Source organism: Lytechinus pictus, chromosome 15 (assembly GCF_037042905.1).
Source record: "Lytechinus pictus isolate F3 Inbred chromosome 15, Lp3.0, whole genome shotgun sequence".
In the NCBI taxonomy this organism is placed as follows: domain Eukaryota; kingdom Metazoa; phylum Echinodermata; class Echinoidea; order Temnopleuroida; family Toxopneustidae; genus Lytechinus; species Lytechinus pictus.
The window spans coordinates 1,346,980-1,372,698 of record NC_087259.1 but is presented as its reverse complement, the minus strand read 5'-3'; the positions used below and the strand labels follow the sequence as shown (position 1 = coordinate 1,372,698).

The 25,719-nt window shown below is 37.3% G+C and overlaps 3 protein-coding genes across 5 annotated transcripts in view; 1 reads left to right on the top strand and 2 right to left on the bottom strand.

Moving 5' to 3' along the window:
• Positions 1–3,348: 3,348 nt before the first annotated feature.
• On the top strand, positions 3,349–11,695 carry LOC129278113 (uncharacterized). Its single transcript, XM_064110420.1, has 2 exons — positions 3,349–3,979; positions 7,694–11,695. Exon 2 carries the CDS (start codon positions 7,837–7,839, stop codon positions 9,187–9,189), a length of 1,353 nt encoding a protein of 450 aa, XP_063966490.1. The 5' UTR covers positions 3,349–3,979; positions 7,694–7,836; the 3' UTR covers positions 9,190–11,695.
• A 1,235-nt stretch (positions 11,696–12,930) lies between these two features.
• On the bottom strand, positions 12,931–14,818 carry LOC135156864 (uncharacterized protein DDB_G0290685-like). Its single transcript, XM_064110614.1, has 4 exons — positions 14,747–14,818; positions 13,979–14,552; positions 13,619–13,825; positions 12,931–12,977 (listed from the first exon to the last, which is right to left on the bottom strand). The coding sequence occupies exons 1-4, from the start codon at positions 14,816–14,818 to the stop codon at positions 12,931–12,933; spliced, it is 900 nt and encodes a 299-aa protein (XP_063966684.1).
• A 4,994-nt stretch (positions 14,819–19,812) lies between these two features.
• LOC129278112 (kynurenine formamidase-like) overlaps positions 19,813–25,719 on the bottom strand; it is a 28,354-nt gene continuing 22,447 nt past the window's right edge. For 2 of the 3 annotated variants that reach the window (XM_064110207.1, XM_064110205.1), the window contains exons 10-11: positions 25,452–25,556; positions 19,813–24,779 (exon numbers count right to left, since the gene is read on the bottom strand). In XM_064110207.1, coding sequence (XP_063966277.1) covers positions 24,747–24,779; positions 25,452–25,556 — 138 coding nt within the window. In that variant the 3' untranslated portion in view covers positions 19,813–24,746. The remainder of the gene's footprint in view (positions 24,780–25,451; positions 25,557–25,719) is intronic. The other variant, XM_064110206.1, reaches the window with a different exon arrangement.

The window sequence follows — 25,719 nt, the reverse complement described above, 5'->3', positions numbered from 1 at the left end:
TGGCTAAAATGTCGTGAGTACGGTCAATAAGACTGACATTTTTGGAATCAGCACACAATTTTACCTCGGATAAGCCTGTCAAACCTTCCCCACCAAAAATTCTGAATAAAGCCCCCTATCTCCTAGACTACTTCGGTCATCCAACAAGAACCTTTTAGTTGTACCCAATGCAACCTCCCACACCCATGGCGACAGAGCCTTTTCAGTTGTGGCTCCTACACTCTGGAACTCACTTCCTCTTAGCTTAAGATCCCATTTTTCTCTAAGTTCCTTTAAAATAGCACTTAAGACATATCTCTTCCGTAAATAGTATGATTTTTACAGTTAATATGCCCGTAGTTAAGTTAGTATTTTAAATATGTAAGGTAGTTACGTTGGATGATTAGTTATGTAAGGTAGTTAAGTTGGTAAGTTTAGTTTATTAAGTTAAGTAGTTAGGTTTTGTGATGTAAAGCGCTTAAAGAAATTTTGTCAGGCGCTATATAAGTATTGAATTATTATTATTATTATTATATGTATAAATGCGTCCAGGGGCGGATCCAGGATTTTCCAAGGGGGGGGGGCACATTTTCCCGAGGAAAACTTTTACAAGCAAAAAAAAAGGTATTCACTTTCAAAGGGGGGGCACACTTTTGTTTTAACAGCATTTTTACATTGCAAATTTTAATAGTGCCTCTCAAAAGGGGGCACGGGTCGGCTTTGCCCCCTCCCCCTCGATCCGCCAGTGATTGCGTCCAAACTATATGTATATATCGAGACGTCAATCCATATTTTGCATATCTCCACCCCGGTGCTAAGTGGGTACCATGTAGAATGCAATGGCCTTTTTATTCAATAATCAGCTAAGCAACCAAGTATGGAAACTCTATGGCTGAGAAGTATATGTTTCGGGCCTACTATTCGGTATACGTATAACTGTTCACATAAGAGGATACTATTCGGAAATGCTGTATATCTGTATAGAATAGTATCGTGTAGTGGGAATCGAACTTGATCGATTTTTCGTGCAGCGTATATACACCATCTAGTGTGGATGTGGCAGATGGTGTGTTGTGGTGAAATAAGGTAAATTACAAATAAAATTATTTGTTGGTTCTCATTTTATTGCAATTTCATAGCACATGTTGTCATACTTCAGTTATCCAGCACTTCAGGATTCGAATGTCAAATGCCCCCCCCCCCCATTTTTTTACTGAAAGAACGATAACTCGCATGTTTTGCTAATTTATGTGGGCTCCTCATTTTTCTTTCTTTTAGAACGTGAAATGATTGAAGACACAAGGTCAAAATGGCTGAACTAACCCGCAGCGGTTATAGCCTACTAGCATAGTTCAGCCATAGCTAATAACTTAATTATTCTCATAATAAATTAAAAATAATGAAGAAATATATTTCAATCAAAGAAAATATTACTTAAAAAAATATTTCTTTATTATTCACTTTTGAAATGAGTTCACAGAGCCGGAATGGAGGAGTAGAACTAAACTATACCCCACCACAAAAAATGACGACATCAATGCAAAAACAGGAATAATTGATAACATCAATTAATAGGCAGATACAGGTTTGAAATTTTAAAATAAGTAGGCTAACCACAGTATTTCCAATCATCCCCCCCTCCAGAAAATAGAATATAAATAAATAAGTGAAACTTTAGTTTTTGGTGCATGTGTAAAATCATATGACTCAAATCCATCTCGATTAATTAACTACATTAATAAACAGAAATTCAATAATTTGCCGAGGTGATTTCTCTACTTGAGGTTATTAAAAATAAGTTTATTTTCGAATATTAATCAATTATGCAGGAATGCAGGATTGCCAGAGAGAGCGAGAGAATGGGAAAGAAACAAAACGGTGATAAAGGGGGTGGGAAAGAGAATGGAAATAATTAGAAGACACACTATTTCACCCCCATCGTTTTCTCTCTCTCTCTCTCTCTCTGTCTGTCTCCTCTCTATAGGCATATCTTTCTATTTCTCTTTTCCCTTTATATCCCCACCCCTGTCTCTGTCCCTCTCTACGCCTCTCCAGCCCCCCCCCCCCCACCCCCCGCTATCTCTCAATCCACTTTCCCTTTTTTCAACCCTTTCCGATTGATCCTACCACGGACAGCGATCCGTCCAAGCCATGCAAGCGGCAACTCCCTGCACACCCTGATGAAAATTTGATCACTATGGCAACAACAGTGATGCAGAAAAGGGGGACGTCAGATAGACCGTACATTAAACCAATCAATGAAATCATAACTATGAATAAAACGTTTATCGACTTGTGTGTTGTCGTTAAATTCTAATAGAGTAGTTTCTCAATTTACATGAAATAATCGGAAGGCATATATTTTACATATATGTTATCAGCAGATATCGGCAATCGGAAGCTTATTGATCATCATCATCATCGTCATCTGCTGTAATCTTCAAAGGGCTCTGCGGCCTATCTCGAAGATGAAATTAGACTTGGACGCACGTTATGAGGAGGAGTGAGGGATATTTTCAAGGTGATTTTGCAGTAGCTTTTGGAAGCTGTCAATCGAATAAGGTTGATAATATTGAATAAGAAACGTTTTCAATATAAATTTTATCGAGCTAACTTTTTCGTAGTTTATAGGTGACTTTCTTGACTTACCCCGATCGCCGATGTACAGTATAAAATTGGGGAAATCAATATCGTAGCCTGGTCAGCTATTAGTTCAATTTATTTTCGTTCATTTGATCAAGCTCTCGTGTTGTTTTGACTAATCGCTTAAAAGGCATCTCATCTTGCACGACATTGGAGAAACTCAACGAAAGCTTGTGCCGGTGAAGGTTCATCTTACCTATAATGTTTTATACTTATCTTTATTTTGTAATATGACTCCATTGTTTAATCACGCATCGACGAGTAATGACATTACACCGCGTTCTCGACGATTGTTGGACATTGTTCGTCTCGACATCAAGAGGGGCACTGTGGCTTTTCGTTACTCTCTAGGAAAACACCCTTTATAATTTTGCTTTTGGAATCGTTTTCGGGGTTATTTTGGAGGTCGTGTCCTCCCAGCGGGGCGTTGACTCTCAATGGACACGGACACCCAGTATGAGTTCTTTATCCTGACCATTTCGACTCCTTAAAAAAACATTTCTCTGGGTAAATGACCATCCACCAGCAACGTTATTTTGCTCACATGTTTCATAAGTGATGTATTTTGATTTGTAAAAATTGTGCTTGGATTAAAAACTCATATATGCCTATAATCGTGTTTATAGATTGGTGGATTGCCAAGTTAGCTAATATTCAAACGTCCATCTAACTTGCAATAAAGTTTTGATTGTTCTTGGAATATTTGTCTACAGTCTACAGGCAGGATGTGGAAACGGCGAGTCTGATGACGTCGTTTCTCAAGTAACAATAGCTTGAATCTATGATCTTACCGTCGAGTACATTCTGAGCATTACATTTTTTTACAACATCAGTATCAGCATCATATACGATAGAGGAGGCCGTCATCCCGTTTGTCTTCCGATTACGTTATCGTTTATTATTTTTTTCCCAAAAGTATTCAGTCACTGACTACTCATTTAAGAATCAACGTTCTGACGATAACCGTTTACTATCAATATTTTTAATCATTCGGGACTCATTTTGATCATGACCGATACACGAGTTTCTGATATTCATATTCCATAACGCTCACCATCATCATCCCAGTACCTCATCTATCCGCATCCTTGTCAGTGTCGTCATAGCAACAGGATGGTAATAGAAACGATTGACTCTCGTGCGTCCGATTAGATCTTCTCAATGGTATGACAAAATGTTAGTAAAATAATTTTACTAACATTTTTTGTGCTGTTTTTACTACCATCATAAAGAATTTTCTTTAACAATCTCTTGCTAAGAACACCTTTAGATCACGTCATCATACTGGTCTACTGGTTTAGAGAGGATGAGACAAGGAAGTTCAATGCACCAACTTATTAGAGCTAGTACACAAAGGGTAAGTGGAAATATCAATTCAATGTAAATAATGATTCCAAGTAGTATTGTACAATTGTGATTTGACTGTATAATTGTAATAAAGTAGAAATGTATATATTAGATGTATTTGAGAAAATTAAGTATAAGTGACATATAGGATTACTGTTTTCAAATACACATTTTATGAAACTTACACATTTAAAATGTTGGGCAACATAGTGACTGTCCACAGTATTGGGTAATGTATGTTGGTAAAAGAATACATATGGGCAATTATTATCAAATTGAGCAAATTTATTAGCCAATTCGGGCATATTTTAACCAATAGTTGTGTGGACAGTATATTGCCCAGGGTTGGTTAAAAATTTGGCATTCTCGCCCAACTGATTTAAGAGTGTAGCCTTACAAATATTGTGATATTAATTTCAGTATGAAAATAACCCGCTACTACAAAAGGAATAATTAATCAAAAACATCTCTTTGAAATCATGTTTTCACAAATGAGGATGTAAGAACAGACAAAAGTGTAAGGCAAAACGAATTCATTTTCTGGATACTGTGATAAAATCTGTCAAAAAGTATGCCTTCATATTTTTGTTTTACTCGCTCACGACTTCTTAGAAATTTTCTTCCATAACGCTATATTCCGCCCACTCAAAATATTCAATTACAACACTGCCTGATGACGCCCCTGTGAATATCGGTTAAGTTACATGAGATTTGAGTGAAAATTCAACAACGTATTACAAACATTTCACAACCAAACATCATATCATTAACCTACATTTACGCTAACCAAATATTGGTTTCTCATCCCGTACTTATTTCAGGACCTGATCAAACAAGCGTGTGCTTAAATGAATCAAATCAATGTATCCCGTCATTATCATAGTCACCATCAAGGGCGTATAGGCTGGGGGGTGCACGTGCAGCCTTCAGCTGAGGCAGAGGAGTTCCGACACTGGCAGGCAAAACGAAACGAAATTTGTACCCCTTCTTCTGCTTTCAACGGCTGATTTTCCAAACTTTAGTTCCAACTCCCCAAGATGTACACCCCCTACCACTTTAGGATGTGCACCTCCCCATGCATGCCATGCTCAAACCAGCCTACGCCCTTGATCATTCGGCGCGGTATACCATGGCCCTAGGAAGCGGGGGTGCTGGGGGGGGGGGGGCTTCAGATTTTCCTGGGGTGCTGCGTGTATTTTTTCCATAGACAGCACCCACAGGAATTCTGGTAGGAGTGACAAAATAGAGAAATGTAACGAAAATTACCCACATTTTTTTTTATATAGAAACTTGTTTTTGGTCAAATTTCTCGGGACAAAATGACTTTCATTTTGTAGTGAAAGCCTTATTTTTTGCTTGTCAAATTTAAATCAGCACCCCCTGTAAAAAAATAAATAAAATCGTCCCAGGGCCCTGTGCGGTGCCTCGGGTGAGGCATGCGTAGAGGGGCAACCGCCCCTTTGGCTTTCAAGAAGTGAACATTAAATAGAGGAGAAAACCTATATAAAAAAGAGAATTAAGAAGGATAGTGTCGTGTGACTCTACAGGCCTAAGAATTTAGCTGTTATTTAACCGAGGGAGAATATGACGTCGCATTGAGCTTGTCTCCCCCCCCCCCCCCCATTGTTGCTGCCTCTATCATCATTATTTTCATTATGCACCACACTATTCATTGAATGATTTGATTGAATTAATCTAATGAAAAATCATGGGAGATCAAAATCATACTGAATCTATATTGCATACTCTATCCTTTTATTTGTGTACCGAGTATATCTAGCAACTATAGCGATATTAATACAAAAAAGCATCAATATTTTCACACATTCGAAATGTTGATCGCCATGTACATCAATGTAAATTCACGCTATCCATTTTCATTCCAGGTGAATTTGACAGGCTCACCGGAATACATCCATCCATCTCATCACAAAAGATTTCTTTTTGTTCTCCCCTCATTAATTAAACCCGGCTTCCCGCCATCGCATATCACCTGATCGGGATAGCGTTTGGTTTCCATGGACACAATGTTAAGGATAGGCTGTATATACGTGATTATATATGCATCAATATTCCATTTATGAGAATGCGACCTCGTATGAAATGACTTTGTTAGGGCATTCGAAAGTGTAGCCGAGTTTGTCATTGTTATATAATTTTTATGACAATTCTCTTCAGACGCTATACGCGCCAAAAGTATTCGTTTCAAGTAAAATGAAAATTATATATAAAAAAAACCTCTTTAGTCCTTCAATGTAGTTATCAGTAATTCGCAATATTTGAAATTTCTTTATATTTTCTCAAATTTCACGCCATGTGACTGGATTTGTGGAAAAGAGTCAGAGGGATCGACGGGAAGCGGTAGCAGTTTAAAAGAAATCAAATTCAAGCATTTACAAATAATCGACAGCTGATAAAAGATAAAAGGCTAAATTTTGATACGGTATCGATGATACTCGAATTGAATTCACAATATTGGTCCTGACCATAATAAGGCGGGTATTGAGTTCATGTGTGTATCATATGCATAAAATATGGACACATCAGATAATAATTCCTAAAACACAATGGCAAATATGGTTGTCGACTCAATTCAACTATTCCCATTAAAATTTGTTTCTTGAAGAAGATATTCAATAATTGGCCTATTGCCATTTAGAATTTCTCTTCGAAATATTATAAGACAAATTGATGTGTTTTGTCGCATCCTAGCCATGCACGGATGCGTGTTCAAGGCATCATTTTACTTTCAATTTTAGAGTTGGTTAAAAAAACGTCTCCCTGTAACCATGGTAACAGTCCACTCAAACGTGCTTGTTCGACGAACCACCCAAAATTAATAATATTGGGTTGTTTGGTTTTCCAAATAGAATTATTCGATACATGGGAATCGTCAATATAATTAGTAATTTAATTCACTTATGACAACACGGTGTGACGAAAAATATCAATCATCTTCATGGATATGTCAGCCTTTTGATAGGAGGGCAGCTATTGTAGTATTACAAATTATGGGCAAATAATTTGATATCTCCTATACACGTGAAAATGAAACGGGTACGGTGCAGGCGACATTTTGAACCGGACTCTATAGGCACAGGGCGCGCAGACCCAAGTGATCTTGTATTTCATTGATTGATTCTGGAGGCTTAAAACAAACGGAGAAAATGAACCTTTTATGAAATTCTTGATCTTCCCCGAATTGAAGTCAAACTGTAGCTGTGTGATTTATATCGAATTGTCGATTATATTTTGCACATAGCAAGGCACATTGAATAGGTGGTTCGAGATCATCGTCCTCTTTTTTAAATGGTGATAAAAAGAACAAAATAAAGATGACGATATTGCAACATGATGAACATCGGAAAATTTCATTAAATCTTTTAATTTCAACAAATCTCTCCAAACCATGCATGCGAATTAAATGTGTAATTAACAGGATATGTCAGGTGAATGCTTTTAACTTCATACATTAATAATTACTAAATTTTCTAATATATATATATATATATATAACTATATATTAAAAGGATCATCAAAGTTTAGTGATTGGTTAATATAATTATAGTGACAATGAGAAATGAAACATGAATAGGCCTAATTATTTATTATGGATATGAATACACCTTCAAACAGCAATAATCAAACACAATCAACAAAAAATAAAATCAAATTATCATTCGATTTTCAAAATGTTCATTTTGTTTTCTCTTTCCATTTATAGGTGCAATACAAGTTCTGAATCCTGCCATTGGTAGTATGATAAGACTTCATGGACCAGCTATTTTGAAGTTAAAACATCTATTCAACATTAATTAGACATTACTTCTTAAGTAGCGCGTTTTATCGCATGAAATAAGAATTACTATGTCAGTCGGAAAGTCAGAGTCCCTACTGCGTCGAGATGCTCGGGCATTCTGTAACAAAAGTAATCAGCGAACAATCTGGGAAGCCCGACGTGACGAACGTCGTACGAACCAACAACTCGAACGAGAATTGCGTCACATTGAACGATCGAAGTCTTATCGAGAGCGTGAATTAGATCGCGACCAGGTCAAGTTTTTGAATAATTTCGTGGAGATCTTCCAGAGGCAATGCGACATCGTCGCGCAGAGGAAGTCACATCCGGTTGACGTCGAAACGATTCACCGAGACGAGCATGAAGATGAACCCAGTCAATACGATACCTATGATGAGTATCTGGATGGTGGACCGGATACCATGACAATCACTACGTCAGATCAAGCAACGACAGAAGCAGCTACATCTGGTGTCCAGGACAAATCAGAGGAGAACCCTGAGATACTACTGGTGGCAGAGATGAATCGACGAAAGCTACGGCTTCACAGGGATTCTCTTCTCCCCATAATATATTCTCCATGTCCGTCCGAAGACTCGACACCCAAGTATTCTAGTCGTCCAAATTCGCCTCGGCCCCTGGTGATAAGTCCATCTGAAGCCCACTTTAGTATGTCCGACCAGGATTCAGAAGCTAAAAAGTCAGAAGAAAAGATCATTTCTGAGAGAACGAGTCCTGATCATGATTCTCCACGAAGTGCAGCCAATCGGAGTCCTCCTCGAGATATCAAAGTTAACGTATCTGCACCAGTATACCGCAGAAGACTTAGTCCTCTAAATCGGTTTAAGATCCCAGAATCTCACTTCCGAGCGGAGAGTCCGTCTAGCAAAAACTCTACAATCTTCGTCAACGATGTCCCAGATTTGGGTGGTTCAGTCCGGGGTGATCGAATCCATCGGCGCGGTAGAAAGCCTCTCCCTCCTACATACAAATCCAAACTGAGGTCGTCCAAAATGGGGCACAGGAGTCTGCTGGATTCACAGAAGAAGCGCCGTGGTTCAACAGCGGAAGGAAACGATGGGGCACCAATGGATGAGATGGCTCTTAATACCAAGTTCATGTTAGAATTCGAGGAGGCAAGTAGAAATGCTTTGGATCCTTACGCCAGTGGGGTGGACATCGAGTCAATCAGAAAGCAGTTCTTGGTAAATACGTTGGCCAAGAAGCTTAAGATCAGTGCTCTCCGCAGCGGACATTTTGCAGAGCTGGATGATATCCGCAAGAAGATTGAGCGCCGAAGAAAATGCGTGGAAGAGATTTTGGAAGCCAAGAGGAAGGCGAGGATGATAGCCAAAGCGAAAGAGATGAAGGAAAACGGGGAAGATGACACGGAGACGAATCAGGAGCAGAACGCGGAATAGACAGAGTTTGAATTAGTATATCATAGAATAGTTGCAGGCATTGGTGGTCATGTAATATATATATATATATATATATGCTGCACCCATTGCAGCTATTACATACCTGGCCGAAGCATATTCACGCTATGATGTATGTTATATATGTGCAGAGCAATAGAGAAACCGTCGGTAGAGGACGAATATATATATATACTTGTATATATACATTTGTATACGTGGTTGGGTGTGTGTGTGTGTGTGTGTGAGAGTGTGTTTGTTTGGTCGAATTCATTTGAAAATAAACTGCAGGACTTGTTGCATTTGAAGACTCAGATTATCAGCACAATCATGCCCGTGGCTTTGATACAAGAAAGTTTTTTTTCTGATAAGTTGATGAACTGCAGAGACCTGAGCATTCATTAACACTTTTCTGACAAGATCTGTCAACTTTCCTTGATTTTGATTGGCTGAGAACCAATTTATGGCCGATCTTGGGATACAAATACATGTCGAAAAAACGTTCGGTAGATTCCTTCACAAGCGCCCCCCCCCCCTCCCCCCCCCCGAAGTCATGAGATTTTGAAAAAAAGTTGCATCTCCAAATTTGCATGTTGAAGTCCGCCGCAAATATTTGCCCGATCTTTTTCTTTTTTTTCTTCTTCTAAAGTTGTTAAATACTTCTAAAATCTGAATAAGCAAAGTCCGAATAGCGGTGAATATTAAAATCCATGTTCCAGGCATAAAGTTAAATACCCCCGAATTTCATGCCTCCCTGTCGGAACAAAAACGAATTCACTATCAATTAATCTTGTCATCTTCTACTCCTCGAAACCGCTAAACCAACCAAGAGGCTTGCAGAACAACGAAATTCTCATTATCGTATTCCCATCAATATTCCTATCTTCAAATATTTTTATTTTGCATTGTAGCTTTTATAATATCAAATGTGATTAGTTCAAATTTGGGTCGCAAGTATAATTTCATATAGTGTTTTGCGATGTGCTTATAAGATTAGATGTTATTAAGCTCTCATTTTATAGACTTTTTGATGTAACTCTATTTACCTCTTTTATCGATACCGGTTAAAGAAAATTAAATACGAAATAAAATATGCATAATGATTAAGTTCTTATAATAGTGTTTAAAATGATAAACAAATGATAAATTGTTACCGTGCCAGTGTAGATATTCCCGTATGACACGAATTTCGGTGTCATGTAAACTGAAATTATGATATCCTGAAATCGCTGTTTGAATATTTTTGAATATTTGTATTTTTGTAAATTGCAATTTTTTAGACGACAAACTCGTCATCTCTCCATAATGTTGGTATATCTAATGTCTGAATGATGATATTATAACGCATTCCTAAGTTATATTACAAAAAAGATGTAATTGATACTTTCATATTCAAATGAATGAAACGTAGTATCAGACCAATCAAAACAAAACATTTATTCTTATAGAATAGGTCTACATGCAGTATACTTTATATCAAAATTGTTCAGCTTCATTTTAGCCAATATTATTTCTGTGCTATGGAGATTAGGATCCCCCATATTTCAGAGATAAATCTTGCTAGACCATTAGGACAACTCAAAACAAAAACAATGATACTTGTTTATTCTTATCTTAACAAAAAAATTAATAATAATATGGCTGATCTTTTCACGTAATATGTTATAAGTCATGTACATGTCACTTTCATCAATGACTAACTACTGAACTGTCAAAGAAAAGGATGGTCACTACATTTTAGGCAGGATACAACTAATGATAATACAGCCATTAGAAAACAAATTTGAACGGGCACAGTGGATGCATACATCCCCTATGCCTTAGGATGTATGCCTCTATGTGGTCATTTGTTTGATATGTGTAATTCTATTTCAACACATTATGTTCCAAGATAGGATCATATCTGATTACAAAATCATCATAAACGAATTAGGTCTATTCAATTTACTGAAATTATTGAAAAATCGATTGAGTTAATAAAATATTATCATATTAAATTGTTAAAGCTTTTCAAAACGGGAGAAAAAAACCCTGCCATATCATGTTATATACGTTATGAAAATCTGAAATTTCTGATGTCACTTATTAAAGATGCATTATATACTCTAACGGTGTTTCGATTACTATTGCGCCATTTATTGATTTTTATTTTCATAGCTTACATGTTTCTTTACTTCTGTTCATTCTTTTTTTTTCATTAGGTCTTGATAAAGGCTTGGTCCCACTGCACTTACGGATGCAGAGAGGATGTAAAGCGGAATAGAATCTTGCCATCCGTTAGAAAACGTTATGTATCCGTTGTATACTCTTTGCATACGTGTTTCATACGCTCTATATCCATCGAGTTTAACATTTAACATTGCTTATATTTTCCGCATTGTTTTTTTTTTTTTGGGGGGGGGAGGGGAGTTGTTTGTTTTAACAGTGTGCAGGTATTTGTAGCGTGTATTTATCACTTGTCAACTATGCAATAGATGCACGATGAATAAATCTTCTTGAAAATAGTAAACTAGCTTATTCGTCTTCATTATTAAGTGTGGTGTTTGAATTTTGATCTTAAACGATCGATAATAAACCCGACAAAAACAAAAAGGATCAGACTTGGCCATGATGGATACAAGAGGGAGTTTCCGTTTGCACGACGGATGACGAGTTCAAGAAAATAGCAAATGTATCGAAAATGCCCGTCAAATGACAATGAACAGCTGGGAGGTCTTTGTCGAAAACTTATAAACGGGAACAGCAGTTTCGTACTAAGTTTCGGAGTTGACGAAATCTGGCAATTGTTCAGAGTCCAGGAAGAAACTGCTGTTTTGATTCACCATATTTCGACAAAGACTTCTCGGTTTGTCATTGTCATGAAGGGCATTTCACAATGTTCTTTAATCTGTCATGCGTCGTGAACTCCCTAAAGTGGCATAGGTCCGGCGTCTGCGGATTAAATATTGGACTATTTCCACTTTAGAGACAGTTATTCTACCATTAAACTATATATGGGCCATGTTTACAGATAGATAGATAGATAGATATATGGATTTTATTAAAAACATCACGTCTTGCAGTAGAAAACTGAACTGAACATGAATTACAAATAAAAATAAACATTAGATATTGGACAAGTCCACCCCAACCATTAGTTGATTTGAATAAAAAGAGAAAAATCCAACAAGAATAACACTGAAAAATTTCATCAAAATCGGATGTAAAATAAGAAAGTTATGACATTTTAAAGTTTTGCTTAATTTCACAAAACAGTTATATGTACTTCCTGGTCGGTATGCAAATGAGGAGACTGATGACGTCATCCACTCACTATTTCTTTTGTATTTCATTATATGAAATATTTTAATTTTCTCCTCATTGTCAAGTGAAACAAAGATTAATTCCTCCCTGAATATGTGGAATTAGCATTGTGTTAATACTATATGGTTCAGTCAAGTTGGTCCTTATTGTCAAATCTATAAAAAATGAAATATTGTATAATTTAAACAATAAAAAACAAAAGAAATAGTGAGTGATGGACATCATCGACTGTCTCATTTGCATGCCACTGAGATGTGCATATAACTGCTTTGTGAAAAAGTAAGCGAAACTTTAAAATGTCATAACTTTCTTATTTTACATCCGATTTTGATGAAATTTTTAGCGTTTTGCTCGTTGGATTTATTCAAATCATCATTTTTCTGGGGTGGACTTGACCTTTAATTTAAATATACATGTACATGTAACATTTAAAGGCAAAGGTCACTTCCGTGGTGCATTCAAGTATTTAGGCACCCAAGAGGGGGTACCTGAACCACAAAAGCACAACAAAAATGACCAAAAATATACTTTACATGAGATTATAACAATCTAATACTGCATGAAACTGAAGCCTCCATTCAATAACTATTAAAACTAAATTCTACGAAAAAGTCCTACTTCCTTAGAATGCCTCAACGTTCCGAAGGGATGCACACAGGGATAGGCTCAGGATAGACGGGCAAGAAGTCCTACAGGTGAAATCAGATTTGTCTCTCTCATAGTAGTACTGATCTACATATCCCAGACCTGTCCGTTAATACACTATTCTTCCGACTTTCTCACCCTTTTTCATCTCCTGTTCATCTCCTGTTTTTTTTACTACTAGAAAAAAAATATGAAAGGGCGGCAGTTACCCCCTGTCCCCCATGGTGCTGCCCAGGCCACCAAAGTATTATAATCTTCTCATCATCATTACCACAACCATCCTCATTCTCTTCTTCCTCCTCCTCATCATCATTACCACCACCATCCTCATTCTCTTCCTCCTCCTCATCACTATCACTACCATCCTCATTCTCTTCTTCCTCCTCCTCATCATCATTACCACAACCATCCTCATTCTCTTCTTCCTCCTCATCATCACTATCACTACCATCCTCATTCTCTTCTTCCTCCTCCTCATCATCACCACAACCATCCTCATTCTCTTCTTCCTCATCATCATCATTACCACTTCCATCTTCATTCTCTTCTTCCTCCTCCTCCTCCTCATCACTATCACTACCATCCTCATTCTCTTCTTCTTCCTCCTCCTCATCACTATCACTACCATCCTTATTCTCTTCATCCTCCTCCTCATCATCATCATTATCACTACCATCCTCACTCTCTTCTTCTTCCTCATCAACATCATTACCACTTCCATCCTCATTCTCTTCATCCTCCTCCTCATCATCATCATTACCACTTCCATCCTCATTCTCTTCCTCCTCCTCATCATCACTATCACTACCATCCTCATTCTCTTCCTCCTCCTCCTCATCATCACCACAACCATCCTCATTCTCTTCTTCCTCATCATCATCATTACCACTTCCATCTTCATTCTCTTCTTCCTCCTCCTCCTCCTCATCACTATCACTACCATCCTCATTCTCTTCTTCTTCCTCCTCCTCATCACTATCACTACCATCCTTATTCTCTTCATCCTCCTCCTCATCATCATCATTATCACTACCATCCTCACTCTCTTCTTCTTCCTCATCAACATCATTACCACTTCCATCCTCATTCTCTTCATCCTCCTCCTCATCATCATCATTACCACTTCCATCCTCATTCTCTTCTTCCTCCTCATCATCATTAGCACTACCGTCCTCATTCTCTTCCTCATCACTACCACTACCATCTTCATTCTCTTCCTCCTCCTCGTCATCATTACCACTACCGTCCTCATTCTCTTCCTCATCACTACCACTACCATCCTCATTCTCTTCCTCCTCCTCGTCATCATTACCACTACCGTCCTCATTCTCTTCCTCATCACTACCACTACCGTCATCATTCTCTTCCTCCTCCTCCTCATCATCATTACCACTACCATCCTCATTCTCTTCCTCCTCCTCCTCATCATCATTACCACTACCATCCTCATTCTCTTCCTCCTCCTCATCATCACTACCACTACCATCCTCATTCTCTTTTTCCTCCTCCTCATCATCATTACCACTACCATCCTCATTCTCTTCCTCCTCCTCCTCATCATCATTACCACTACCATCCTCATTCTCTTCTTCCTCCTTGTCATCATCATTACCATCCTCATTTTCTTCTTCCTCCGCCTCCTCCTCATCACTACCACCCTCATTCTCTTCCTCCTCCTCGTCATCATTACCACTACCGTCCTCATTCTCTTCCTCCTCATCACTACCACTACCATCCTCATTCTCTTCTTCCTCCTCCTCATCATCACTACCACTACCATCCTCATTCTCTTCCTCCTCCTCCTCCTCATCATTACCACTACCATCCTCATTCTCTTCTTCCTCCTCATCATCATCATTACCACTACAGTCCTCATTCTCTTCTTCCTCCTCCTCATCATCATTACCACTACCATCCTCATTCTCTTCTTCCTCCTCATCATCATTACCACTACCATCCTCATTCTCTTCTTCCTCCTCATCATCATTACCACTACCGTCCTCATTCTCTTCCTCCTCATCACCATCATTACCACTACCATCCTCATTCTCTTCTTCCTCACCATCATTACCACTACCATCCTCATTCTCTTCTTCCTCCTCATCATCATTACCACTACCGTCCTCATTCTCTTCCTCCTCATCACCATCATTACCACTACCGTCCCCATTCTCTTCCTCCTCCTCACCATCATTAACACTACCATCATTCTCTTCTTCCTCCTCATCATCATTACCACTACCGTCCTCATTCTCTTCCTCCTCATCACCATCATTACCACTACCGTCCTCATTCTCTTCCTCCGCATCATCATCATTACCACTACCATCCTCATTCTCTTCTTCCTCCTCATCATCATTACCGCTACCGTCCTCATTATCTTCCTCCTCCTCATCATCATTACCACTACCACCATCATTCTCTTCTTCCTCCTCCTCCTCATCATCGTCATCATCATTACCACTACCATCCTCATTCTCTTCCTCCTCCTCCTCATCATCATTACCACTACCATCCTCATTCTCTTCTTCCTCCTCCTCCTCATCATCGTCATCATCATTACCACTACCATCCTCATTCTCTTTTTCCTCCTCCTCATCATCATTACCACTACAATCCTCATTCTCTTCTTCCTCCTCCTCATCATCATTACCACTACCATCCTCATTCTCTTCTTCCTTCTCCTCCTCATCATTACCACTACCGTCCTCATTCTCTTCTTCCTCCTTCTCATCATCATTACCACTACCATCCTCATTCTCTTCCTCCTCATCATCATCATCATTACCACTGCCATCCTCATTCTCTTCTTCCTCCTCATCATCATTACCACTACCATCCTCATTCTCTTCTTCCTCCTCCTCATCATCATTACCACTACCGTCCTCATTCTCTTCTTCCTCCTCCTCATCATCATTACCACTACCATCCTCATTCTCTTCTTCCTCCTCATCATCATTACCACTACCATCCTCATTCTCTTCTTCCTCCTTCTCATCATCATTACCACTACCATCCTCATTCTCTTCTTCCTCCTCCTCCTCATCATCACCACTACCATCCTCATTCTCTTCTTCTTCCTCCTCATCATCATCACCACTACCATCCTCATTCTCTTCTTCCTCCTCCTCCTCATCATCACCACTACCATCCTCATTCTCTTCTTCCTCCTCCTCATCATCATTACCACTTCCATCCTCATTCTCTTCTTCCTCCTCCTCATCATCATTACCACTACCATCCTCATTCTCTTCTTCCTCCTCATCATCATCATTACCACTACCATCCTCATTCTCTTCTTCCTCCTCATCATCATCATTACCACTACCGTCCTCATTCTCTTCTTCCTCCTCCTCATCATCATTACCACTACCATCCTCATTATCTTCTTCCTCCTCCTCATCATCATTACCACTACCATCCTCATTCTCTTCTTCCTCCTCATCATCACTACCACTACCATCCTCATTCTCTTCTTCCTCATCATCATCATCATTACCACTACCATCCTCATTCTCTTCTTCCTCCTCCTCATCATCATTACCACTACAGTCCTCATTCTCTTCTTCCTTCTCCTCATCATCATTACCATCCTCATTCTCTTCCTCCTCCTCATCATCACTACCACTACCATCCTCATTCTCTTCTTCCTCCTCCTCATCATCATTACCACTACCATCCTCATTATCTTCCTCCTCCTCATCATCATTACCACTACCATCCTCATTCTCTTCTTCCTCCTCCTCATCATCATTACCACTACCATCCTCATTCTTTCTCCTCCTCCTCCTCCTCATTGGTGTAAACACCATAATCACCAGTATTAGCCTAAAACTGATATTAAGTTCAGTTGAACTATTTTAGTTTGTGAAATACAAAACCAACTTTGTTAAAATGTCTTGGTTATATATATTTTTTTACAGCAAGTGTCCGTGATTTGTTATCCCATCTGGTAACTTTTTTGCGAGTACATGTAGGTGTCATGATATACAAGTGGTGTCTAGCTGCAATCTTGGTTAAGCACAACCTTGTTGACTTGCATGTGAACATTATTATGATATTCTTTGTCATGATCCCGTAATGGTTAGAAGGGAAGTATAAGACACGCAGCTTCGACTCGAGAGGTGGACACCACGTCGAAGGTGTTGGTGCAAAAGATACAGGGATGGATAATGTGCTCACCAGAGATTGCAGCTAGTGGATATCAAAAGTCAGTCACTCAAAAAAAGTGAACAGAGGGGAGAGCATTTCATTAAAATTGTAAAAGTGTGCACGAAAAACATGATGACCCCCTCCCCCAAAAAATACAGAAAATATGATTTTGTCCTTTACAAACCAAAACTTGGGAAAAGTAGTATTGTACCCTTCATCTTGGAAGGACACTACTTCTGTGATTCATGACAATGGTGATGCTAGCAAGGTGTTAAATTAAAGCTGATATGTTACATGTACTACTATTTCCATATAAAAATCACAATATACCATATATTCCTGATATCATATAGCTCACTCTCAGCTTCTCTTACCTTTTTTAGAAACACCCTGTATAACGATTTTCCTGATCTCGATCTTTGACCTAATGACCCAAAAATCTCAATCAGGATTCCCGAAGCATAAATGAGCGAAAATTGAAGGTCAATTAACCTTCAAAACATATAATTTTTATTTTCAAGAGAATGAGATCCTTTAAGGAATATAATGACCTTTGACTTTGATATAACCCAAAAGCTTATCAGATAATCATCCTGTTTATGCATACTTTGATCAAGTTTGGCATTTAAATACTGTAAAATATTGGGCGTGTAAGAAAAAGGAAAACCAAACATTCATTTTGCTGTTATGCAATTATTATTATTTTGTTTATAAAGTGCATATAGAACAAAATATTAATTATTTGCTTAAAATATCCATAATTATCATTATTATTATCATTTCTATCATGGGATTAATGGTGTTCAGTGATTCATGGTCCTTGAAAACTGATTCAGGTACTATGTTTGGAATGCATAAAAGTATACTGTTTCATTATTGTCAATTTGATAATTTAAATTGGGTTTCCCTTTTATTGATACCTCCATATATGGATACATTATACAGTTCATATAAGAAATCTATGAGCAAAAAATAACACTGCACTCTTCTGATACAGTACTGGTTTGAGTCATTTATTTACACACTTTAAATAGGCAATACATGATTGTATCCAATCTATACATATGCATATTCAACACAGCAATGACATTTAAAACACAAGGTAAAATATAATTAATACTTACTGTATACATAAAGAGAGGTTAAGAGAGGTAGGTTGGGGATTCAGGGTGCTACATAAGCACTTGCCCGATTGCCCGGGGCAAGTAAAAGTCAGAGTCGGGCAATTGTTTTGAAGTAAAGACCAAAACGACTTGCCCGAATTGGGCAAGCAAAATTTTCACAGTAGAATGACCAAAATTAGGGTCGATATGTGATATTGACCCTAATTTTGGTCATGGCAATAACAAGGTAGATCAGTTCATGTCAAAAGAGAGAAAAAGGTCAATGGTTTATAAAACCGCAATACTTTCTTTTGAAGATTCAAAACTTTTTTTCAATGATTTTTTCGGGCAAGTGAAATAGATTTTTGGGCAAGTATATTTGAACTATTTAAAAATTTACTTGCCCGACTGGGCAAGTGCTTCTAAAAAGTTATGTAGCACCCTGGGGATTATTTTGATATGTGATAAGACAATAATGGTGGCTACTTATTAGCACACAGGGCCATCTTTCAGTGCTTATGGCACTTCAAGAAAATCAAATATACACATAGACAATAATTGAAGTGTATTGGTCTTAAAATTACATAAAAACATAATACTTAATCAATACATTACTTTCACAGGAAGTAAAACAGGAAACTATTTGTTTACCAATTCCAAATTTAGAAAGTATTACTCATTCGTCTTCCAGCTAAACTTCTGACAGCACACACATTTTATGGGTTTCTTATTCACTACATTTTAAGTTCTCTCTAAAAGGTGCACTCCCCCAATTCAGAGTAAAGTTATGAGCACAGATTGTTTTGGTCAAAGGCTCGAGGTTGGCCAACAGCTGGACATCTTGGACTATTATAAAAAGGGTTCATTTCTGAACTCCAGTCAGATTGGTTTCAGATTGGTTTTGATATCACAACTTACAAAAACACACCAGTTTGCAAAATTTATGATATACTTCAGAATTTGAGTCGCCATTGGACTTGCTCCTCTATTATTTGTTATTTGTCATCAAGTTATCATCTTCTTCAATAAATGTATATGAACTGTACATATCATTATTTCTTCATTATAATGCTGGTTAAAAGTGATCCCAAACACAATTTGTTGGGTCAGAATCTTACAACATGGACCCCAATTTGTAGGTTTACATAACTTGATCTATAACAAGTTGGTCTACTTTTCAGGTAGTCTTAATACAACATGGCCATAAAAATGGTCTACACTACACTCTGTCTAATACCCACTTAGTCTAATTATTTTAGTCTAAATTAAACCCAGACAGTCTAAGTTCCACTTTACATGTATTATAAAATGCAATATCAGTATTGATATCTACACACTTTAACTTGTAACTATTGCGAATTGACTGGCATGATTAAACCACATTGCATATCATATACGTTTATTTATTTATTTATTATTTATTCGGCACTTCAAACATATTTAAGATAATTTACAAAGCAATATCGAACATTACATAAAATGACATAAAAATCATACAGGTACGTGCAATATTTGATAGCAGTTTGCCCAGTGCATCAGTTGGTGGCCAGGGAAGAGGAGAGCAAACTTAATCACTGTGACCTAATGGTCCCTCCGCCCAACCAACCGATGCACTGGATATACTGGTAAAATTTGCATGAAAATAATCGCATCAGAAAATGAATAGGGATTATCAAATTGAAATTGTTAACCAAAATTTACCAAACATCAGAGTCTCGAGAGATCCATACTCTATAAGACTTGTGTTACATGGTGGCATGCTCAGTTAATTGGAATGTCTCGAAATGACAAGAACAGCTACCTGTCTTGAGAAGTATTTGCATAAATTCCTACCAAACTTTACTGAATGCTAACCATTGTAGCACCCACTCATGCAACGGTGATAAAAACATGAATACATACATGTATGATTGCATGTACATTCGTATAGCATGCAATGCACTGTGTGCGAAATGAGCAAATGATGTGAAGTAAACAAATGGCCCAAGAGTTCTGCATTCAATCACTGGCACAGGGCCTGCATCAAATGATTATCATACGTGGAGTGTTGTGGCCCAGTGAATTAGTCTTCGGACTTTGAAACAGAGGGTCGTGGGTTCGAATCCCAGCCATGGCGTAATTTCCTTCGGCAAGAAATTTATCCACATTGTGCTGCACTCGACCCAGGTGAGGTGAATGGGTACCCGGTAGGATTTATTCCTTTAATGCTTTAGCGCCTATATGGCCGCTCAGCTATAGCCGGGGTAATGATAATATACCAAGTATATTTCAGTGCCTTGAGCACATAATCAATGTGGATTAGGGGCTTTAGAAATACTCTATATTATTATTATTATACACTAAATGTTGATAAAGCCTGAATTACTTAAACAGCAATTCGATGCTATTAGTAGCTTCAAATGAAAGGTGATGCTTCATGTAAAACAAAATAATAAAACCTGCCAAAGACACACACCGCAAGTGCAGCATACACTTGAAAGACAAAATCAAGGAGGAACTGGACAAGATGGAGCAGCAAGAAGTTATCAGGAAAATTGAATACAATAATGATTGGCACAGCTACATTACCACAGTTGTGAAGAGAGACAGATCAATCAGCACTCGTCTTGACCAAAGGTGCTTGAAGGGATGCCTTGAAAGAGGTCCAACCTGTCTTCAACTTTTCCAAGTTAGATGCAAAGGCTGGTTATTGGTCAGTTCATCTGGCAGAGGATTTTCTGGACATCATTTGAAAGATAGTGCTTCCAAAGATTGCCATACAGGCTATGTACAAGCCAGGATATCTTCAAGCTGATCATGGATAGGATCGTCCAGAATGTGTCAGGCTGCATATGCATTGCAGATGACATAGCAATTGTAGGAAGAACAGAGGAGGAACACAACAGGATTCTCTACATCACATGGAGACAACAAAGCAAGAAGGCTTAGTGTTAAGAGACTGATTATCAAAGTCTAAGGATACAGACGTCAAGTCGAGTACCACCAGGAAAAGACATAATTCTTTCCGATACCTTGAGCTGAGTGTGTGATGTTCCGCTAGAGGTCAGAGAGGAATCAATCTGCTCTGAAGCTAAAGGTTCAAATGAGATTGACATGATATTCTTTGGACAGCACAAGAGAATAGAATATTAGAGAGAAACAGTTCTCAGATCATTATGGCAAATAGTAACTCAGGGTTGGCCTGAAACCATCTAAGAGTTACAAACATCCTTTGAGCAATATTGGTCTTACAGAGATGAAATCAGAGTATCATACAGAGTACTCTTCAAGGGAAGTCAAGTTATCAAACTGAAGACGCCGAGGAATGGCATCCTTAGGCAGCTTCAACTAGGACACCTGGGAATTAAAAGCATGCACAAGTTGACTTGCTCGTGAGACATTGTTCTGGCCAAACATCAACAAAGGCATTGAGCAGTTGATAAAACAGTGTCAGACATTCCAGATACACCAAGCAAGACAGCAGAAAGAGCCGCTGCATCCCCATGATGTACCACCAGCACCATGGACCAGACTGGGAACTAACTTGCTCATGCTCAATAGACAAGAGTATCTACTCTTTACTAACTACCATTCCAAATATCCGATCTTTGCTAAGCTAACTTACACATCCAGTGCAGTTATAGCAAGAGAGATGACTGGAATCTTCAGTCTATTCGGTCCACCAGAAGAGACTGTATCAGTCAACAGTCCAAAATTTGTTTGTGAAACCACTCCAAGACATGTCCCAGAAGTTGAATTTCAAGCATGTCACAAATGACTTTGATTCTTTCCCTGAAAACATAAAAACACTGGACATTAATTTAGTGCTATTCCTATTACTATATTTTAATCATTCTTAGGAGACGTGTTCTTCATCTCTGACCAGTAGGTGAAACCATTTTCTTTATTGTTCCACAGGCAAATGAGAGTTTGAAAGCGACTAATAGTATTTGCAACATTTTCATTGTACACCAATTCTCTAATTTGTGATCATAACTAACTCATCTTTATCCTATCGATTTGACCTTTTTAACAACAGCATTCCAAAAATTGACAAAACTGAATTTTCCAATCAGATTCTCAATTCTGTTATAAAATTGATTGTGATGACTTAAGAAGAAACCAGTGAAATTGAAAATTCCAAAGAATATTGAGCTAGATAAAGATTGACCAAGCATGATATATTTCAGATGTGATGTAATCAAGGTAGATGATATTACAAATCAAGAATGTTTTATATTTTAATCAAAATCATGATGATGTTGTATTATGTAGTATGTAGTTAACTTCCTGTTATACTTTCAGTCATACACCTTTAATAATGAATGTCAAAATAAATCTCGTCTAGTACAAAGATTACAGAAACGACCTTGGGATAATTTCCTGAGGGTGAATATTTTAACAAAATGTAAATTTTGAGCAAATTGATCCGCAAAAATCATAGGCTTAAAAAAAAACCAAATGTAGACAAACTTTTAATCTCAGAACCAAAAGAACCATCTTTATTTTGGAGCATTGCGGATTCATTAAAAGAAAAGGTTTAATGACAATAATTCCTTAAACATTACCCCATCTGAGTGGAGTGCACACTTCAAACAACTGATGAATAAAACACAGAGTAATAATTTTCTAGTTGAGGAACAGAATAGAGGTAATAATACCAATTATTATAATACGGATTATTTGAACGCTACTATTACAAGGAAAGAAGTACTTGGTGCACTCAAACTCATGAAACGAAAAAATCAAGTGGACTGGATAAGATTCTAGGTGAAATGATTTTAGCGTCTTGCAGAACAAATATACACATATATGTTGACATATTTAATGCTATACCAAAAAGTTGAATATATCCCGAAGCATGGAAAGAAAACTTCATAACATCAATATTTGAGGGAGGTTGTTGCAATGACTCTGACAACTACAGAGGAATAGAACTAACAAGATCTTTGGCTAAATTTTGGCAAAAATATTGCACAATAGACTACATAATTTTCTACAAAATAATAACATACTTGCCTTTGAACAAATATGTTTCTGGAAGATATCTAGAACTTCAGACCACGTATTCTCTCTTAAATCAATTATAGATAAAATGTTTAAAAAGAAACCATACTTATACGCGTGTTTTATTGATTTTTGAAAAGCTTTTGATGTAGTTAATAGGAAAGCATTACTTTATAAATTTAGACCATTTTATGGTATAGATGGACTGTTCTTTAACATTGTTGGAAACATGTATAATGACATTCCTTCTTGGTTAAACTCCAAAACAGGGAGCCCCATCTTTTAAAACCACAACAGGGGTCAAACAGGGATGTGTCCTAAGTCTTACTTTTTTTTCACTCTCAATGATCTAGTCGACAATTTTGATGATACCTGCAATCCCATCACAATAAAATCAGGAAAAAAATATAAAAAACATATTTTGCAGTATACTTCAATATATAATAGGCTTTTAACATTAGATTCTCAAAGTATTTATTTGCAATATTTATTTTTTTCAGTCATACAATACATTTTTAGCCCTTCTTCCAAAATGAGAATGACTGAAACCTAATGCCTCAACCTACAGAGGGCAGAGGAATAAGAATTAACCAGCCAAAATTAATGGTGCATCTGCAATATTCTAAAAATAACTCACTTCTATCTTCATATCTCAATTGACCTTTAGTTTGTCCAAGTGCCGCAAACCAAACTAAATAGTCATGCACGCATGAAATTAAAATGAATTATACATGTATGTGTGTGGTGACAGGATAGGCAACGTCACAATAATGTGTGTATTATTTGCAATTCAAGTATTTCTGTCACAGTCACCTCTTACTAAACTCTTTTCCCTGATCAAGCTTTCAAATAAAGAAAACAAAATTAATTTGGTAGAATCATGATTGTCACATATATCAACATGCCTTTGATAACTATAAATAACCTACATTTGGGTATTACCCACTTACATCATTGTAACTGATAGCAGGTTGGGTCTTGTTGAGAACATCCCATTATACTGTGTACAGAATAAATAACAGTGTACCATATACTGCTCCCTGAGGCACAAAACATGTAATTATAGAGTATATCAGTAGACCTTATAATGAGTCCTGCTGCACATCCAATGGAGAAAAAAAAAGGAATATGAAATGGCATATATAAGTGGACCAAGTACTTTGCCCTGTGGCACACCCCATGTACACGAAACAGAGTCTGATATGATATAATTAACCAGACTCTTTTGATTGCAATTTTGTTATATGCACTGTAAACCATGCCCAGGTTTTCTACATCCAACACCATACTTCTATTTTATACATTAGAATGAGAATACTGTGATCAAATAAAAACAAATTATCAAGGGTTTCCTTACTTGAAGGATGGCCATCATGATGTCAAACCCATCATCCGAAGAAAAACCTGAGAGTAAATGACCAAGGGAGAGGAAAATTATTCTTGGGGGAAAATTAGTGAGCATTAATAATTCTTTATAATTAATCAAGTGACATCCCTTTAAAATCACAAACTTAATTCAAACATTGTACTTATATTCATTTTAATAAATTATTTCTGGTCCTTTGTTAATCAATATGAAAAACGTCATACAAGTATGTTAACATAGTCTTCAGGTTATTTTCATCTATGTTTCAAATTTGAAACGGTTTGATATTTCTCCTATAGACATATATTGAAATGAAGAAAGTAAATTTTAATGTACAGCCATTAAGGAATAGCATGACTGAAACAGGTTAAACTAATGGGAAAAAAGTATTTTAGAAAGTAATCTGTGTGCAGTGTGCACATAAATGACAATTGCGTAATAACCTGAAAATGACTTTGAACAGTATAGAGATAACCCTAAGTGTATGTATGCATGAATGAATTATCATTTGATAGAAAATGCTGAACTGATAAAAAATAAGCACGGTGACAGGTATATTACCCCATATATAAATCAGTGCTGCTGATCTTCAGTATGTTTCATTTTCAGCTTAAACTTCACATAGTGTGGTTTATACTAGACCTAGATCTCTGATGATTTTATAGACTTTATCATCAAATCATTAGTTGTTATCAGAGGAGATGACTTACCTTCTGAAATAGGCAATTTTCATTGGTTAACTCAATAAGCTCCTGAAAGTGATCTTTTTCAGGTAACATTGTCATCTCAACATCTAGACCATAAGATGATAAAAGCTGCCAAGATAAAAGAAAAGATTATTACAAAATTATGTACAGGTGAATGTACAGGTGGACTCAAGGTTATTTACAATGGTTCAAGAAGCACATCATTTTACATACGCTTGTTGACTGCAGACACTAACACTCGGATCTGCATTATTGTTTGTATGTAACAGAA

Coding starts and splice junctions, on each gene's coding strand:
- LOC129278113 (XM_064110420.1), top strand. CDS start 7,837: ATGTCAGTCGGAAAGTCAGAGTCCCTACTGCGTCGAGATGCTCGGGCA.
- LOC135156864 (XM_064110614.1), bottom strand. CDS start 14,818: ATGACGAGGAGGAGGAAGAGAATGAGGGTGGTAGTGATGAGGAGGAGG. Junction 14,553..14,746: donor GGAAGAAGAAAATGAGGATG/GTAATGATGATG, acceptor GATGATGAGGAG/GAGGAGGAAGAGAATGAGGA. Junction 13,826..13,978: donor AGAGAATGAGGATGGTTGTG/GTGATGATGAGG, acceptor TTGATGAGGAAG/AAGAAGAGAGTGAGGATGGT.